The sequence below is a fragment of the Anabrus simplex genome, chromosome 11 (genome assembly GCF_040414725.1).
Source record: "Anabrus simplex isolate iqAnaSimp1 chromosome 11, ASM4041472v1, whole genome shotgun sequence".
In the NCBI taxonomy this organism is placed as follows: domain Eukaryota; kingdom Metazoa; phylum Arthropoda; class Insecta; order Orthoptera; family Tettigoniidae; genus Anabrus; species Anabrus simplex.
The window spans coordinates 87,762,551-87,780,748 of record NC_090275.1 but is presented as its reverse complement, the minus strand read 5'-3'; the positions used below and the strand labels follow the sequence as shown (position 1 = coordinate 87,780,748).

General features: G+C 39.2%; 1 protein-coding gene across 1 annotated transcript in view; it reads right to left on the bottom strand.

Moving 5' to 3' along the window:
* LOC136883498 (fatty acid synthase) overlaps positions 1–18,198 on the bottom strand; it is a 703,772-nt gene that overhangs the window by 401,996 nt on the left and 283,578 nt on the right. Inside the window, exon 15 of the mRNA XM_067155848.2 lies at positions 3,358–3,474. Coding sequence (XP_067011949.2) covers positions 3,358–3,474 — 117 coding nt within the window. The remainder of the gene's footprint in view (positions 1–3,357; positions 3,475–18,198) is intronic.

Genomic DNA, 18,198 nt, shown 5'->3' with positions numbered 1-18,198 from the left:
TCTTGGCTTGTATTGCTGGCAACAGTCTGATTGCATCGAGCAGCTGATTGGGTAGAGGCACGGGAGGAGATGCGGAGGGAGTGGGAGGGGTATTACTATGGTAGGGGAACGTGCAATTGGTAGGAGGGTTTTATCTTCTTTAGTGTCTTCTTTAATTTTTTTAAATCTTTGTGAAGCTATATCTAAAGTTTCTTCGAATAATATATTTACGTTATCTGTAATTTTATTTATATCGAGATTAGGGTTTAACTTTTGACCTATTTCTATTTGTGAAACTGGACGCTCTACCATCAGGATATCAAAAAGCTAGAGCGCTTTCATCTGCAAAAATTTAGATCCATCTTGAAAATCAAATGGGAGGACCATGTCACCAATCTTGCAGTTCTTGAGAAAGCGCATGCTGCAAGCATTGAGGCCACCATCTCAGATGGATAGGGCATGTCTGTCGCATGAGTGATACGAGGCTTCCTCATCAACTCCTGTATGGTGAATTGCTCCAGCACAAGAGTTCATGGAACCCCTTTGAGGTGTTTCAATGATCAGCTAAAGCATACTATGATGATGATGATGATGCTTGTTGTTTAAAGGGGCCTAACATCGAGGTCATCGGCCTCTAATGGTACGAAATGAAATAACAAAAAATTCAAATTCATCCTCTGACAAAAACAAAATTTAAAAAATGTCATGAAGAATGAATGGATGGACATGAACCCTACAAACAAACAAACAAACAAACAAACGAACAAAAACAGTGGATCAGACTCAAAAAGAAGGGAGTTAATTAGAGTATTACTGACCAAGGGACCATTTATAAAGCACAATGATGCTTGATGTCTGAATGGGTACTAAATTCATGTCTAAGGCCCCACAGAATGGTACATGTCGCGAGTAAAGTAGAACCATGGTATTTGTCATTTTGGGGTACTGATCAAAAGTAGTGAAGACTCACGGTGGTCCACACAAGATGGTACTACTCACAAGTATTGCAATTCGTACAGGGAACGCAGACCTATGGTGTTTCTCACACAATGGCGCCACTCATAGCCAACGCAAACCGGTAAGGTTCCTCACCTAGGTGTACTAGTCACAAGCGCTGGTATTCCCGTGGTGTTCCTCACATAGTCGGTACCAATCACAGGCAACGCTGACCCACGGTGCCGCTCATATAGCGGTACAACTCACAGGCTACACCCAGACCTGCGGTGTTGCTCACATGGGTACAACGCATGGGTACTGGAATCCACCAGGCCAGGCTTTTTACTGCAACTAATCACAAACCTATTTCGTACCAATTTAGTGATACTACTTGCAAGTACATTGCAACCCATGGTGTTCCCCGCATGATGGTACGAATCAAAATTAGTTTCATGATTCTAATTCAATCATCCCTTGGTCGCCCCTTGTAGTCGCCTCTTACGACAGGCAGGGGATACCGCGGGTGTATTCTACATGTGTGTCCCCCACCCGCAGGGGGTAGTGTGTTTGGTCAGCGAGAGGTATTTTAATTCCCTCAAGTCCGCCGGCAAGCCGGTTAGGACCCCCCTATCCATCACCTGGGACGCGCCACGTGGGAGTATCACCTCTCCCCCTGCTACGCCTGCGTAGCAGGTTCGTGGAAGCATACTATGAAAAGAGCTGGAATTAACATTCAATCCTGGGATACGCTAGCTGAGTATCATACACTATGGTGCCACACTGTTTCTACATCAGCCAGTGTGTTTGAAGAAGAACAAATGACAAGAGGCTAAATGACAAGCATGGAAGCTCCGTCAAGCTCAGCCCTGCCCTTCCCCAGCCATTCCATATGATCTGTGTGGACATATGTTTCATGCCAAGTCATATGAAACATATTCGTGAAGCATTGTGAGTGTGCAAATATAAACTACTGAAGAATATGTTTACTCAGATACGAGTTGCAGCCGATGATTTCTATATAAATTGTTTCAAGAATGCTCATTAGAACGTCTTTATTTACTGTACTGTCTATTGCTGTAAAGGTATGGTAAAAATCACTCCTATGAGTGTTCATGGTTGAAAATCTACTATACTTTTTTGCATTGATGTTTTCTTGGTAATGTGTTAGGAAACTTCTCCTGGTTTGTCCAATGTATGCTGTCTTGTATTGAGAATATTTGAGTCTGTAGATCCCTGAATTTACATATCTATTCTTGGATAAGGAGTACAAGATAAGAATAAATAGATCCAAAAAGCAAGTAATGGAGTACAGTCAAACAAAGTCAGGTGATGCAGGAAATATTATATTACAAAGTGAAGTCCTAAAGCAAGTATTGTAATGAATATTGTTACTTAGCAGAATAACTAACGATGGAAGAAATAAGAAGGAAATAAAATGCAAACTAGCACAAGGCAAGGCAGGTCTTTTTTTAAGAAAAGAAACACTTGCTCACCTTGAACATCGATATAGAAATTAGAAAGATGTTTTTGAAGAGTTTGTCTGGATTGTGGCATTGTATGGAAGTGGAATATGGACAATAACAAGCTCAGAAAGAAAGAGAATAGGAGCTTTTCAAACGTGGCATTACTGAAGGCAAGATGAGTAAATCGAATCAAGAATGAAAAGATACTCAAGGTACGGACCCAAAGATGCTATCAAACAAAATCCACTCAATCCCAAAAACAAGATTACTACATCAGATCAGTACAAGCAAACAGAAAAGGATCATCAAGAATTGGGATCAGCAAATAATCTACAGCACCAAGATGCAGTCAGAAAATCACATAAACACAGGGGTTTGAGGAAGAAGAGAGAAATACCACGACATACAGCTGGAGCAATGGAAACATGCCCACTCATTGTGTATGAAAGTATACTGGGAAACGAGCAAGTTGGCCATCGGTTATGGGCATACAGCGGTGAGCTTGCATTCGGGAGATAGTAGGTTCAAACTCTACTGTCGACAGCCCTGAAGATGGTCTTCCATGGTTTTCCATCTTCACATCAGGCAAATGCTGGGGGGTTGTACCTTACATAAGGCCACAGCTGCTTCCTTCCCACTCCTAGCCCTTTCTTATCCATTATTGCCAAAAGACCTATCTGTGTTGGTGCAAAATAAAAAAAATTAAAAAAACTTGAATAAAAGGAAAGCCAACAAATATTGATTTCACATGGTCCAAAGTGACCCATTCACAAAGTAGAAGAAGAAGAAGAAGAAGAAGAAGAAGAAAAAAAAAAAATAAATTTAAAATTAAAATCAAGCCAGTGAGTGTCATATGCTCTGGTGAAAGTATCCAAAAATATGTTTTGTTCTTTATTGAAATTTTACAGGGAGACTGTGTATTACACCCAAGGATTTATAGCTCCTTTCTAACAACTGCAGTCATTGTTTAATTACTCACCAGGTATCCTGTGGCTGGGAATAGGTTGCGTCCATCAATATTATGGCCTTTGAAATAGCTATCACGTGGGTCACTAACATCCACTGTGACTTTCTGCTCATATCGATAAGATACTGACTGAAATGACAAATGTTCCCATATTAAATTAAATATTTATAATAAAACTATTACACAAATTCACAAGTTGAAGGTCACAGATGACACTAAATATGCAATGAAAGACATGTGATGTTATTTTCTCATATTAATTTTGGCAATAAATATGAATAGTAAAAACAGAAAGGGTTACAAAGAAAAGAGCTGAGATACAGTTGAACTTCCATATATTTTATTTATTTATTGATGTCTTTATTTGTGGCGAAGTTAGGGCTCTTAGCCCTCTCTTACATTTACTCACATTATGTGGCTTGATACTGAATACATTATATATGTTCAAACTTAATATAGACTAAAAGATTTACATCTTATGTATAAAATGAGCATAATTCATTCAATATTAGCTACTCTATGTGATATTCATATAACAGAAATATATTAAAAAAAATTATTTTGGAAACTATTTACTCAAGGCATTCACTTGCACATTCACACATAACTACAGTATACAATATAGCCTACGTATTCAGCAGGAAATTTTTGGACCGTCTTTTGAAAGTAATTAATGTGGAACAAGTTAGGATTAGCATACTGGTCCATACTGATGTGGAAATCTTCCATTATATTGAGCAATGGGCCTGTGGGATCCATATTTAAAATTTCCATCTCATTCTCGATATTAGTGAATTTATGCTTATAATCTTCGACATGTTGCCCTATGGATGAAAAATTATTATGTTTTATAGCATTGATATGTTCGTTGTAGAGAATAGAAAAACTTCTACCGGTACGTCATTGCATTTTATACGGTACACTCCTGAGTGAATGTATTTATTGTTTTCATTAACGGATTTAGTATTATGTAAAATGGAGCATTATTACATGTGGTTTTTTAAGCTATTCTTAATATGTCTTTTGAAAATATTAGTTGTGGTGTGGATGTGGGTGTTGTTAAAAGTAAAAAGTGCATAGTCTTTCTTAGGTTCGCTGTTTCTACTTAATTTGGATTTTGTTTGATGTTTTATTTTGTGAATGATTTTATTTATCATGTTTCTATTGTATCCATTTTCCTTCGCTATTTCGTGAATTAGTTTTCGTTCTTTTTTTTTTTAGTTCTTCCTGAGATAGTGGTATATCGAAAGCTCTGTATATCATACTGTAGTATGCCGCTTTTTTGTGTGCGTTAGGGTGAGTGGGATGTATTTTTATTATATTGGATGTTTGTGTAGGTTTTCTATAGATTTTGTATGTTAAGTGGTCTTCAACCTAAACAAAATCACAGATAAAGCAAACATTCTTTTTAACACAGCAATTCCTATTCTAAAAGATACGTATTTAAAAAGAATCAGTAAACACAAATCCACACACACAAACAAACCCCCACAAGACAGACCCCACTCCACCCCACTCCCTCCACAAGCTGCTTCTTCCCCCTCCCCACTAACCCTCCGTCTTAATGCTACAACAGCCACACAACATACATGGAACAGTGTGCAGCACGCTCCTGACCATGCTCAATGACATATCATCAAGTTCGCACGTAAGTAACACACACACATGATAGTTCACAACACATTCAATAGGCACACTCTATTAGTTAATCTAATTTCTACCTTTCTTTTTTCTTTCTTTCATAGATCATTTGACTTTATCTGAGTGGAACACACATATGAAGAGGGGAGCACTCACACTTACTTTTATTGATATCAATACTTCATATACAGCAACTATATTTCAACAAGAAGTTTTAGTATAAAATCAAGCATGTTTATCAGCAGAATAATGGGCTGAGGATGAGCTAAGTACCTATAAAACAAGAACAGAGCCCCATATACTACTGTATATAACGTTTTTCCGCCCAACAATGCACTTTTGAATTTACCTTGTACAACCGTTTGATATAATGTTGGCTTTATAGCACAAGATATTTGAACATGACACAATGATGTCAGAGACTTTTTAGACTTTAAGAACTGTACCCTGATTTTAGCATTATAGCATAATATTTTAATGGAACATGTGGCATTTACGTGACACAAGGATGTCAAAGGACTTTTTAGACTTTGAGAACTCTACCCTGTTTTATATTTTAACATTATAGCATTATATTTTAATGGAATATGTGGCATTCATCTTTAGTCTAAGTAATGTTTTGCATTGTACAATCGTTACTGAATACGCAGGTTCATCAGCAGCTGACGATGACCTAATTAACAGGTCGAAACCGGTACTGTGTTTTAATGTGATTGAAATATTTTAGACATCTTATATAATAAAGTATTGATTAGGTGGAAAACTCTCATTCTTTATAGTTGTGTGCTCAAACTATCAATATGGACAATGAAGCTGATAGATTATAGGCACGTGGAATGTCAGAACGCTACTTGACCTGAAGTGTAATAGACAAGAAAAATGTTCCACCGATCAATACTGTTTATTGTGAACGAATTATTGCATTAGTACCGGTTTCGGCCTTTCTTGGCCATCATCAGCTAGCACACAACATTTACAGTCATTAGACAAAATTACAAAGATGTTACGTTAGAGCATCCGGATGTCTAATGAAAAATGGAAGTAAAATATATTGCAATATGTTGCGTTAAAATATCTCTGATAAAAATGGTGATGATTATCATAAACTAAAACCTGTTGAGTGAGCATGGACATGAGTACATAAACACATTAAAATATAGGCCATATCATAAGACACTAAAAAATATATAGCACATTAAACACATTAAAACATGGTATATTTTAAAAACGTCTGTTAAAATTTGAGTTCATGTTGCATAGCATTCATTCTTCAATCCTCTTGTAGTTCTTGTGTTGATTAAGTGGTATTAGGTGATCATCGAGAATGTTCTATGGTTGATATACTTTGTATTGGTATGTTATAAGAACTCTTGTCATTAAAATTTGAAAATTGAGTACTGTGCAATTCAACTGTTGATGTAGTCCAGTAAGATATATATATATATACAGCAAGATAGGGTTTGATTTTAGAGCAGTTGGTGGTAACACCTCTCTCGTCTATACACGTTATATGGTTGTTATCTGTAAAGAAAAGCTAAAATGAGTATGGCGTATGTATGAAGGAATGCCTGGATGTATGTATGAAATGAAAAGAGTACTTACTATTGTTGCTGTGGAGGTTGTGTACCGATATGTTTGGAGATTTGTTGTGTTCTGCTACGTGTACGTCTGGGGCTCATGTTAGCTGTGTGGAGGGATGTTGGTGGAGGGGAAGGAGTGGCTATTGTGGAGGTAGGGGCGGGGTTAGGTTTGTGATTCTTCGGTTTGTTATGACGTGTGTTTACTAATTTGAGATAGTCATTCTTTATTGCAGGAATGGCTTTGTCAAAGATGATACTGGTTTTCTCTGTAATGTCGTTAATGTTATGATTGGGGTTAGCGTATTGATCCAGATAAATATAGAAATCTTTGGTTATGTTGAGCAGGGAGCCCTTAGAATTTATGTTTAATATCATCATGTCATTACTGATGTCTGTGAAATTGTGCTTAGATTCTTCTACATGTTGGCCTATTGATGAGAAATGGTTGTGCTTTACTGCATTTATGTGTTCATTATAACATAATGGTGATTTCTACATAATCACCATTTCGGTCGATGCATTTTTGTAGACGCTGTGACAGTTTATGTATGGCCATGTGATACCAGGTCGCTGTCATAAAGTTGACCAACAGTACCCTTTTTCGATTCCAAAACACAGTTGTCATGACTTTACCGGCAGACTGTGTTTGCTTGAATTTCCGCAGCTTTGGTGAAGAGGGATGCCGCTGCTGGTGTGATTGTTGCTTGGTCTCAGGTGTAAAGTGGAACGCCCAGGTTTCGTCACCCAGGACAACTGAGTCCAAAATGTTGTCCTGTTCGGCTGCAAAGCTTGACTCACCATACACTACCATCAATTGACGATGGATTTCAATCGGTTCAGTATCTTTTGCGTTCAAAAACCGAATAACTGCGCGCACTTCGCACTTGGTGGTTGCATCCAACGGGAGCTCCATTCTGAACGGCTGCCAAGTCAAGACTGAGTGCCTCAGCGCGGCATGGGCATGTTTATATGCGAGCGCGGGAAACCTTCTTCACAATATTGTGACCAAAAGACACATGAAAATAGTTCTGTATTTATAAAAAAATAGGAGACCTTATTTTTGGGATTACCCTCATATATCTGAAGAAATGCCACCAACTTGGAGTGAAGTAGAATCAGCGCTTAAAAGTATGCGCAATGAACGAGCTATTGGCTTTGATGAACTAAGTGCAGACATGATTAAAGCCGCTGGCCCACAAGGAATTCAATGGCTATACAGGGTGACAAGAGCAGTATGAAAGGATAAAATAATACCAGATGACTGGAAAAAGGGAGTTATAGTTCCCCTGTTCAAGAAAGGAAGTCGAAAATAGTGCAGCAACTATATAGGGATTACCTTACTGTCCCATCGTTTAAAAATATTTGAAAAGATTCTTAAGAAAAGATTAAGGAATAATTATTGAACCCCGACTGCAAGAAGAACAATATGAATTTAGGAAAGATAGATCAACTATAGACCTCATCTTCGCACTGAAAATGATATTAGAAAAGCACTGGGAGAAAGATTTGTGTTTCTAGACATCAAAAAAGCAATTAAATTGAAATAATAAATAAGGTAGTTCAACCTATTCAATACAAATAAATACGAAATGTAGTGTTACATTCCTATTTAATTATAAGTGGAATCGGTACCAGTTTTGACCCCAATCCGGGTCATCATCAGTCGAATAAAATGCAAAAAACAATGCATAGGTAAGAAAGAAAGAAAATAAAAGATCAAGTCCCAACAAAAAACAGTCGAAAAGGCAATGTAAAACAACGGGGATAGGCACTGTAAAATTCAGAAGAAGTACAAGGAAAGTCACTTAAAAGAAGCAAGGCGCAATCTTCTGAGCAGCAGCATAGCACATGTAAAGTTCAGCATCGTCTCATAATGTTAGCGAGAAGCGGAGAACAGTTGCATACACTATTAGGTGCAAAGTCATAACACAATCCAACAAATAAGAAGATCCAAAATCGTGCAGACGCCGAAGACGAGTAGCTCAATTGAAGTAAATTGCCAACTCCCGAAGATCAGCGCGACGTATTCAACGTCAAGCACTGTGCTCTCAAACGCCGATGGAACTTGATGAATAGCTTAATGATCCAGTACTTGCTTTGGTCGTGGAAATGTACATATACATGTAATACAATTCAATATAACTTAACTGAAATATGTAACTAGATCTTGTAGATTTTTTAGAACAGTTGACGCAAAAAACAATTGTGAAGAGAAAAATGTAAAAAAGCGCAATACCGGAAACAAATGATAAATGTATATGCACAGTGCGCTATTTCTTGAAGGTTAAAATTCAGGTCATAATTGAAGTAATCAAAGTCAGCGCAAGGCACGAGTTTAAATTTGAATGTGAAGACCCAATATGCAGGTGGCACTATAGTATATTAGTATACAGTTCAATTCGGAAAGTAGTTTTTTTATATATATTAAGGAGAGGTGAAAAGAAAAGATAGAATAAGTTAATAAAGGAAGAGGATTAGTAGATAAAAGAAGATTAAAAGGATTTGAAGTTAAAAGATGATGGGAAAGGATAAGATAGGGGACTAAAGGAGGGTAGTTCAGGGTGGGTTATTGTAGGTAGAAAATGTGGATAGGAACTTTGTAAAGCATGGAAAATTGAATTCGGGTTTAGAAATTTAGAATTTTTGAGAAGAAGAATTAGGAAGTCAAATAGGATATTGGGTTTTTCAGAAATGTTGTTTAAATTGAAATTAGGGTTGAAGTATTGGTCAAGGTAAATAAAACAATTTTCAGTAGTGTTTAGGTGGGGGCCTTTGTTAATGATTTTAAGTATTTTTATGTTTTTTTCAATATTGGTGAAATTATGCTTGTAGTCTTGTATGTGTTGTCCTATAGCGGAGAATCTGTTGTATTTAATGGCGTTGATATGTTCGGAGTATCTGATGTTGAAGTTGCGGCCAGTTTGTCCAATGTACGAGGAGCTGTAGTTGTTACATTTGAATCTGTATACTCCACATTTAGAAAAAGCATTAGATTTAGTTAGTGATTTAGAGTTGTGTAATATATCAAGATTTCTGTTATTGGTTCTAAAAGCATTGTTTTTTGCGTTTTATTCGGCTGATGACCCGGAATGGGGTCGAAACTGGTACCGATTCCACTTATAATTAAATAGGAATGTAACACTACATTTCATATTTATTTGTATTGAATAGGTTGAACTACCTTATTTATTATTTCAATTTAATTGTGATACATTTCAATACGGAAGATTATGAAATTTTTATCTTTAAATTGAAAAAGCATTCAATAGTGTCCCTAGAATAACTATATGGGAGTGTCTTAAAAAGAAGAATGTATCTATGGAACTCATTCAGAGAATAAAAATGCTTTATGATGGCTGCTACAGCTGTGTTCAAGTAGGAAATGGATATTCAGATTGGTTCCAGACATCTAGGAATGCAATAAGGCAGTGCCCTTTCACCATTATGGATGAAATCATAAAAGAAGTGAAGCAGAACACCAACATGGATCTTAAAGCATTTGCATTTGCAGATGATATAGTTATCTGGGGAAATAGCGAGATGGAAGTTCAGGAAAGGCTGAATGTCTGGAATGATCATCTGAAAAAATATGGACTGCAACTAAGTGCTACAAAAACTGCTGCAATGTCTGTTAATAGATAGAGAAGTAAAGATAATATAATCCTGGAGGGTACAATTGGAAACAGTAAACCAGTATCAGTACCTTGGATGCATAATATTAAGTGACAATAGAATACAGCTTGAATTAAATAACCGTATTCAGAAATCCAGTCAATTCTGTCAGCAAGTTCGATATCTGCTCTGGAATAAACAAGTGCCATTAAGATCAAAACAAACTCTGTTTCAAACATACTTTGTCCCTATATTGACTTATGGGTTGGAAACATGCACAACTACCAGAAAAGATGACAGCATACTTCAGGCTTCAGAAATGAAGTTTCTAAGAAGCATGCTTCAAAAGATTAGGAAAGACAAAGTAAGAAATGAGAAGATTAGAGAACAAGCTGGAATAATTCAGTCCCTGAATGAGACCATAACTAGGGCACGTCTGCCATGGTTTGGTCATGTCAAACATATGGCAGAAGGAAGAATTGCAAAACAATGGTTGCATACTGAGATTACTGGAAAGAGACCTCTTGGAAGACCTAGGAGGAGATGGCTGGACCAAGTGAAGGAAGATATCACATCCAAAGGAATCAAATGTGTTGAAGTCTTGAAGGAGCAGTGGTACATGAAGAGACTAAAATGGAGAGTGCTCGTAAACTACACCCAGGAAACTGGAGTGGAAACTTGATGATGATGATTTTAATACAATGAGACACAAAAACCTACGTTCATTAAGTGTATTAGAACTCTATGATTCCACTACATAACAAACACATGTTGGACCTCTAATCTTGTACTAATTTTAATTGTGTTTCGTTAGACTAAGTTTTTATCCATTATTTGGATACATGGGTCAGTTTAATGTTTTTTTGTATATTTAGGTTGTTTTAAGGTTTATCTTATTAGTGCTAATTATTCCCAATGGCATCAGTGGCAGAGAAGGTGGACTTCAGTACGGCATCGGTGGCTGAAGAGAGAAACTTGTAGCATCTGTACTCCAGAGGAGCGGCTACAGAAAGTATCTGTACTCCAGTTGAGCGGCCTAGAACAACACCTGGCAGTAGGTATAAAATGCCTTAGTGAGTGACGACCCCATCGTAATAACAGCCTATATATGGTATGGTACTAGAAAATCAACCTCGTAAAAGGTTAGGGTGTTCCCTGCTTAAAGCGACGTGCAGTTCTCAGGGTACTGAGGGAATTGTGAGAAGCGGACAACCATTACCCAACATTAAGTCTTATGACTCTGACAGGAAAGGCTGAGGAAGTAGTGGATTTCATGGAGAAGGAGAAGGTGGAAACGATGGGGCTGAGTGAAGTAAAATGAAAAGGTAACAGAAGGAAGAAATTGAGGAAAGGAAACACATTATATTGGAGTGGTGGCCAAGAGGCAATAAACGGACTGGGACTAATCATTTCGAAGTAATTGGAGGAGTATGTTGGAGAGGTAGAAAATGTGAGTGACAGAATAATGAAGATTAAACTAAAGATGAAGAATGAAGTGATGGACTTCATACAAGTGTATGCACCACAGAGGAAACAGGGAAGAAGATAATGAAGGAATCTTGGAGAAAGTAGAAAGAGAAATTTCAGGTGTGGAAGTGGTTATTATGGGAGATCTGAATGCACAGGTCGGAAACGAGAGACAAGGAAAGGAAGAAGTCATTGGACCATATGGATATGGGAAAAAGAATCGCGAAGGAGAGTAACTAGTGGACTTCTGTGAAAGGAGTGGACTTACAGTGGGAAATACATGGTTTTGAAAGAAAAACACCAGGAAAATTACGATATATGGGTGGGGTGACAGAAGAACAAAATCAGTAATTGGTTACTTTTTGGTGGAATGTACAAATCACAGGAAGTTGAAGTTGCTTTACTAAAAGAAGCATTTGATGGGGACCATAGAGTTGTGGTGGCAAAATTACGGTTGGGAAAAATGGAAAAACTAAAAGACATAAGACAAAGCAAAATAAAAGTATGGAAATTGAAAGACAAAAATGTACAGGAAGATTTTCAGGAGAGATTGAAGCAACAAATCCCAGTTACTGAAGTGGAAAATGTAGAATAGGAGTGGGCCAATTTTAAAAAGGCATTTGTTAGTGCAGCAGAGTGTGCTTGTGGCAGGACATCTACAAGAGAGAAAGAAAAGGAGACACCATGGTAGAATGAGGAAGTGAGGAAAGTGGTGAAAGGAAAGAAGACAGCCTGGCGAGAATGGAACCGAGATCAAACAGAAGAATGTAAGAAGGTGGTAGAAAAAAGAAAAGAAGAAGAGTTGGGAAGAATTTACACAAAAAATGGAAGCAGAAGTAAGTGGAAGTAAAAGGATGCTGTGTGGACTTATAAAAAGTAAGAGGACAGAAAAAGTTACCACAAATCTAGTGAAAAAGGAAGGTGGGAAATTGTTAACACACTCAGAAGAGATAAAGAGAAGATGGAAGGAGTATTTTGATAAGCTACTGAATGTGAACAACTGTACAGGGGAGATAGAAGCAACACAGTGTGAGGACTCAACAACAGAGGATGATATAACAATGCGGGAGGTGGAGTTAGTGGTACAAAAGATGAAGATGGGAAAAGCAGCAGGGATGGATGAAATCAGTGTGGAAATGATAAAGGCTGCTGGACCTGTTGGTATGCAATGGTTGTACTGACTACTAAAGTGTATGTGGAAACACAAAAGTGTACCAGAAGACTGGAAAAAAAGGGATAATAATACCAGTGTTTAAGAAAGGGGACAATAAAGTTTGTGGTAACTACAGAGGAATCACACTTATATCGCAGGTAGTTAAAATACTGGAAAGGATATTAGAAAGAAGAATGAGAAGAAAGATTGAAGGAGAGTTACAGGAGGAACAATATGGCTTCAGGAGTGGAAGATCTACAGTGGACCCAATCTTTAGCATGAGACAGCTGATGGAAAAGAACTGGGAATATGGAAAGGATCTGGTCATGACTTTCTTAGATATAGAAAAGGCATATGATAGTGTCCCCAGAGAGAAGGTTTGGGAAACCAAGGTTAAAAAGAGACTCAGAAGAGAAATGTTAGAAATGGTGTAAGCAATGTACAACAACTGTGTTAGCAGAGTACTGACCCCAGTTGGAAAGACAGAATGGTTTAGGAATAAGACTTACTAAGACAGGAGAGTGTACTGTCACCTCTTTATGGACAAAATTGTAAAGGAAACAAAGGAAGCCTATGGAGATACAGAGATGAAGATACTGCTATTTGCAGATGATGATGTGATCTGGGGAAAGAACAGCAAAGAAGTGCAACAACAACTAGATGTACTGAACAAAAAAATTGAGAAGTATGGCATGAAAATCAGTACTGAGAAAAGCAAGACTATGGTGATGTCAAGAGGGGAAAGGCAAAAAAAAGGGCACTGTGAAAATTGGAAGTCAGAGTCTGGACATTGTGGACAGCTTTAAATACCTAGGAAGTGAATTAATGCAAAATGCTAGGGTAGACATGGAGATTAGCAGGTGGGTACAGCAGAGTAGTGCATTCTACCAAAGTGTAAGAAAACTTGTTTGGAGCAAAGAAGTACCAAGGAAAAGTAAAGAAGACTGGAAAAAAAGGGATAATAATACCAGTGTTTAAGAAAGGGGACAATAAAGTTTGTGGTAACTACAGAGGAATCACACTTATATCGCAGGTAGTTAAAATACTGGAAAGGATATTAGAAAGAAGAATGAGAAGAAAGATTGAAGGAGAGTTACAGGAGGAACAATATGGCTTCAGGAGTGGAAGATCTACAGTGGACCCAATCTTTAGCATAATACAAACTGTATTATGTACCCATACTGACTTATGCAGCTAAGACTTGGACTTTGACTAGCAGGCAAGAGAGTAGAATTCAAGCCAGTGATATGAAATTCCTAAGAAGTATGATAGGAAAGAGAAGGAAAGACAGAGTGAGAAATGAAGATGTTAGGAAGGTAGTTGGGATAGGAAAGCTAAATGAGAGAATTGAAAAGAATAAACTTAAGGTAGTTTGGACATGTAAAGAGAATGGAGGAGAATAGAATTCCAAGACAGATGCTGGAGGCAAAGTGCGAGGACAAGAGAGCCAGAGGAAGACCTAGAACAAGGTGGATTGAATCAGTGAAGAGCAGCATAAGCAGACGAAATTTAGACTGGGAGAAGATTGTGGAAGAGGAATGGTGGAAGGAAAGAGGAAGATGGAGAAGTGCCATAAACACCCTGACCCGGCAGGAGCTGGATAAGGGGAAATAATGATGATGATGATGATGATTGCTAATTTATTCTTAAAAATGTTCTCGCATCTCTTACTGAAGATGGTACCACAGGTACCGAAACTGGTCTAACAATATGAAATAAATATTTCTACCTGTATACTGAAGTGTTGATTATTAAATTTCAAACTTCTCCGCAGTGAGGGCATGTGATGCTTATAACGTTCCCAGAAAAGTTTATTCAATATTTTACGTCATTTACCTTTCTTGTCAACTTTTTACATCGCTCCAGTTCATCAACTTCTCGCACTGCTGGTTGTCATACAACTGGATGTTGCAAACTCATCGTGACATCATTGCGTCAGTGCTACGTCGTCTCCTGTCTACTTTCTCGAACAAACTGTGCATACTTCCAGCACCTTCCACACGCCCTATATAAACTGAGGCTTTTCCACCTATTCCTCGATCCAGGTTCGATTGTAGTGTGTGTGGAGGGCTGAAGATCCAGCTGCCCTGCATGCTGGTCATGCGCTATTTCCAGCTTTATTACTGGACTTCACAGGAAGACATTTGGTGAGCAAAAGATTTTCTAAATTATCGGGACTTAGATTCTCATGGCCCAGTCAGGCTCTTGTTACTTGCCTCTATGTCTCTATCTATGAAAGTTTTCATTCCCCACCCTGAAGGGGTGGGGCGGGACACTTAGAGGGTTACGCCCTCTCTCTGGCCAAGAGATCCGGGTGGGTTGAAGAGGAAGTGAAGGATTGAGGAGAGGGGTTAAGGATGTGAAGTAAGATGGAGATGGGAGAGATTGTTTCGGCCTATGAGCGAATTGCTTTATTTCATCAAGGGGTTTACAATAGTAAGTACATATAAACAGAAAATTTTACAACAGTGGTATTTCTTGACCAACCTAACTTCTTTCATACCTTTGTTTTCATAGTGACACAATAAGATATATACAGTTACAGGGGTGACATTATTATGTATGATGGAAATCGAGGTTTGGATATACATCATTTATTCAGCATTTGATTTTTCTGGAGTTGCTAGCTTCTATATCAGTGGAGTCACATTGTTACAGTATTGCAAATTTCTCAGATTAATACAGGTAATCCTTTGCTTAAGGTGACCAATACGTAATTGAGTATCGAAGAGGAGTGTGAAGGTGGACTGAATGTACATTGCTATAAGATTTGAACACCACAATGGCATGTAACCTAAAATGAAATTGTTCCCTGTTGGTAGGAGTGATGTATCCAAGGGACAGATTGTGTCACAGTAGTTGAGTTATCTTGGGTGACTGGCACGCTAGGTGGGTACGGAAGTTAGGAAAGGGTGTCCCGTCCAGGTATAGAGGTCGTCCACCTAGAGTGGGGGTGGGGGTGAGTGGGCAGGATAGTAAAGGGGCCGGCTATAATGGGGAACTAAACCAAGGTCCCCCGAGAGGGGTGAAGGTGAAGTGTGTGTTCAGACCTGAGTGGGAGGGTTGGTAATGCAAGTTTAAAGTTTGATTGGCAGCTGCTTGGAGTTGTTCGAGAACGAAAGAATGTTGAAAGGGGTGGATATTGAGCAGGGATATGGTAAGGAAGCAGATTAGGTCCTCTATGGTAGGTGGTGGAAAAAGAGAGCGGTTGGGGCCAGTGGGGGTATCTTATCATACTGATGGGGGCTACAAGATCCGGTCTGTAGGTGGGAGGGGATGGGCGGGCCTTACATTTGCAAGAATATGTGGGGTGAGTGTCCCCGCAGGTATGACATTTGGGGGGAAGTTGAAGATGAGGGCATTTGGAGATATGATGAGATTGGGAACAGTGAGCGCAGGCTGGTTGTTCAGTAGTGCATTGCACCGTGGGGTACTGATTGTAAGCAAGACACCTGTCACCACGGATAGGCTGAGGGGGGAGAGCTTTAGAGGATTCCATCCTATGATGATGCCGAAAAATAGAAACTCCACTGGCAATGAAGCCCAGTGGGCATGAGAATGCAGACCATGAAGGTGGGCCCGGAAGAACTAAGGATGCGAAAGGCCTTCTGAATTGGAACGCCTTCCACATCGGAGATGGCCGGGTCCACCCCACGGATCATGCAGCTGACTAAACTGTGGTGGTGGGGCGGGGAGGACTGTTGTTTAAAGGTTGGGGTGGGGAGTGGTTTAAAAGATACTGATGACCCTAAGTGAGCTGCACCTATCATATGAGTGAGTCTCTGAGCGGTTGCTTCTCTATTGAGTTTGATGAGCATCCCTGTAGAAGTAGGTCGAATGTCAGCAATCTCTTCACATCTCATGTTGAAGAGGAGTAAGGTTTTGAATATGAGGGCTGGGGAACGGAAATCTGAGGTGGGTTTGAGCAGGAGAAACATGAGTGCCAGTAGGGGGTGGCTGAAGGGAGTGGAAGTTGGTGATGGGTCGGCGAGTTCCGGAGGTGGGGAGGTCGGATGGGGCAGATTGGTCCTGGAGAATAAGTCTATTTTCACTGTTCATAGAAGTTGGTTGTACCCCAGTCATGGGGTCAGAAGGTAGTGATGATGGAGCCACAGCATGACAGCGGGGGGCTGGTTCCCCTTCAGCAGAGAGTAGTGAAGCTGTTCGTTTAGACGGTGTTCCGAGCGTCGTCCCAGTGGGGAGCCGAGTTCACAGGTAGGAACTGGGCCTGATAGTTTGGAGCAGCGTGTGAAGACAAGATAGACGTGTGATATGCAATGGTAGCTAGCTCTGCAGCAGATTGGACAGCGCCTGCAGTGGTGGTAGTTGTGGTGGGTAAGGTGGGGTACATGATGCAGCTAAAAGTTCACTGCACTGTGCCGCTGAGTTTGCCCCATAGATAAAGATGGTATTCAGCTGGAGGAAATGAGTACTGGTCTGTCGGTATGAAAGTCCGGAGAAACACCGTAAAGTGCCGAACCACCACTCCCCATGAATACCACTCCGTCCACGAACACGTTGTTTTTTTTTCTAGGGGCTTTACGTCGCGCTGACACAGATAGGTCTTATGGTGACGAGCACACGTTTTCAAGCATCTATTAAACAACATGTCAGATTTCAGTGTATGTGTTTCGTCGGACTGTACGACGAAGGATGTGTGTACTTGCCTCTATCTATCTATCTATCTATCTATCTATCTATCAAATGCTTTCATTCCCCACCCTGAAGGGGTGGGGCGGGCCACCTAGAGGGCAACACTCTCTCTCTGGCCATGAGAGATGGTGTGGAATGGAAGGAGTGATGTATAGATGAGGTGGAGGGAATGGTATATTATAGTATATGGGGAAGGGCATCATTTATTTTTAATTTTTTTTTTTTTGCATGTACATTGATATATAAATACGGTCTACAGTTTAACAGTACTTAGGATATTAACATAAATTAATGGGTTTTATCTTAACAGTCATGTATGAAAGTCGAAAGTTTAACACAGTACCGATTAGAAATTTTTCTGTTGGTTCCTTCGCCATGGTGATCTCTTCTGAAGACAGAGGGGCCAATATGTGAAGAGTGACATTATATCCGTGGTGCACTCACAAGACTACATTTAACAGAATTTAAGTCCATTCAGTGATTAAAAATAGGGGAGAGGATGCGATGATATGATGTGGGTGCATGAGCTGAGGGGGCTGGGAATGTGTTCAGACAAGGGTTTCTAAGGGAGTAAAGTTGAAGTGCGAATTTAGACGGAATGAGTGGTGAGAAAAATGAAGATTGAATGTTTGGTTTGTTGCGGCTTGTAAGTGAGTGAGGACTAAGGGACGGTTGTAGGGATGGATATTTAGTAATGAAATGGTGACAAAACTAATTAGATCCTCTACTGTAGGTATTTGAAAAAGG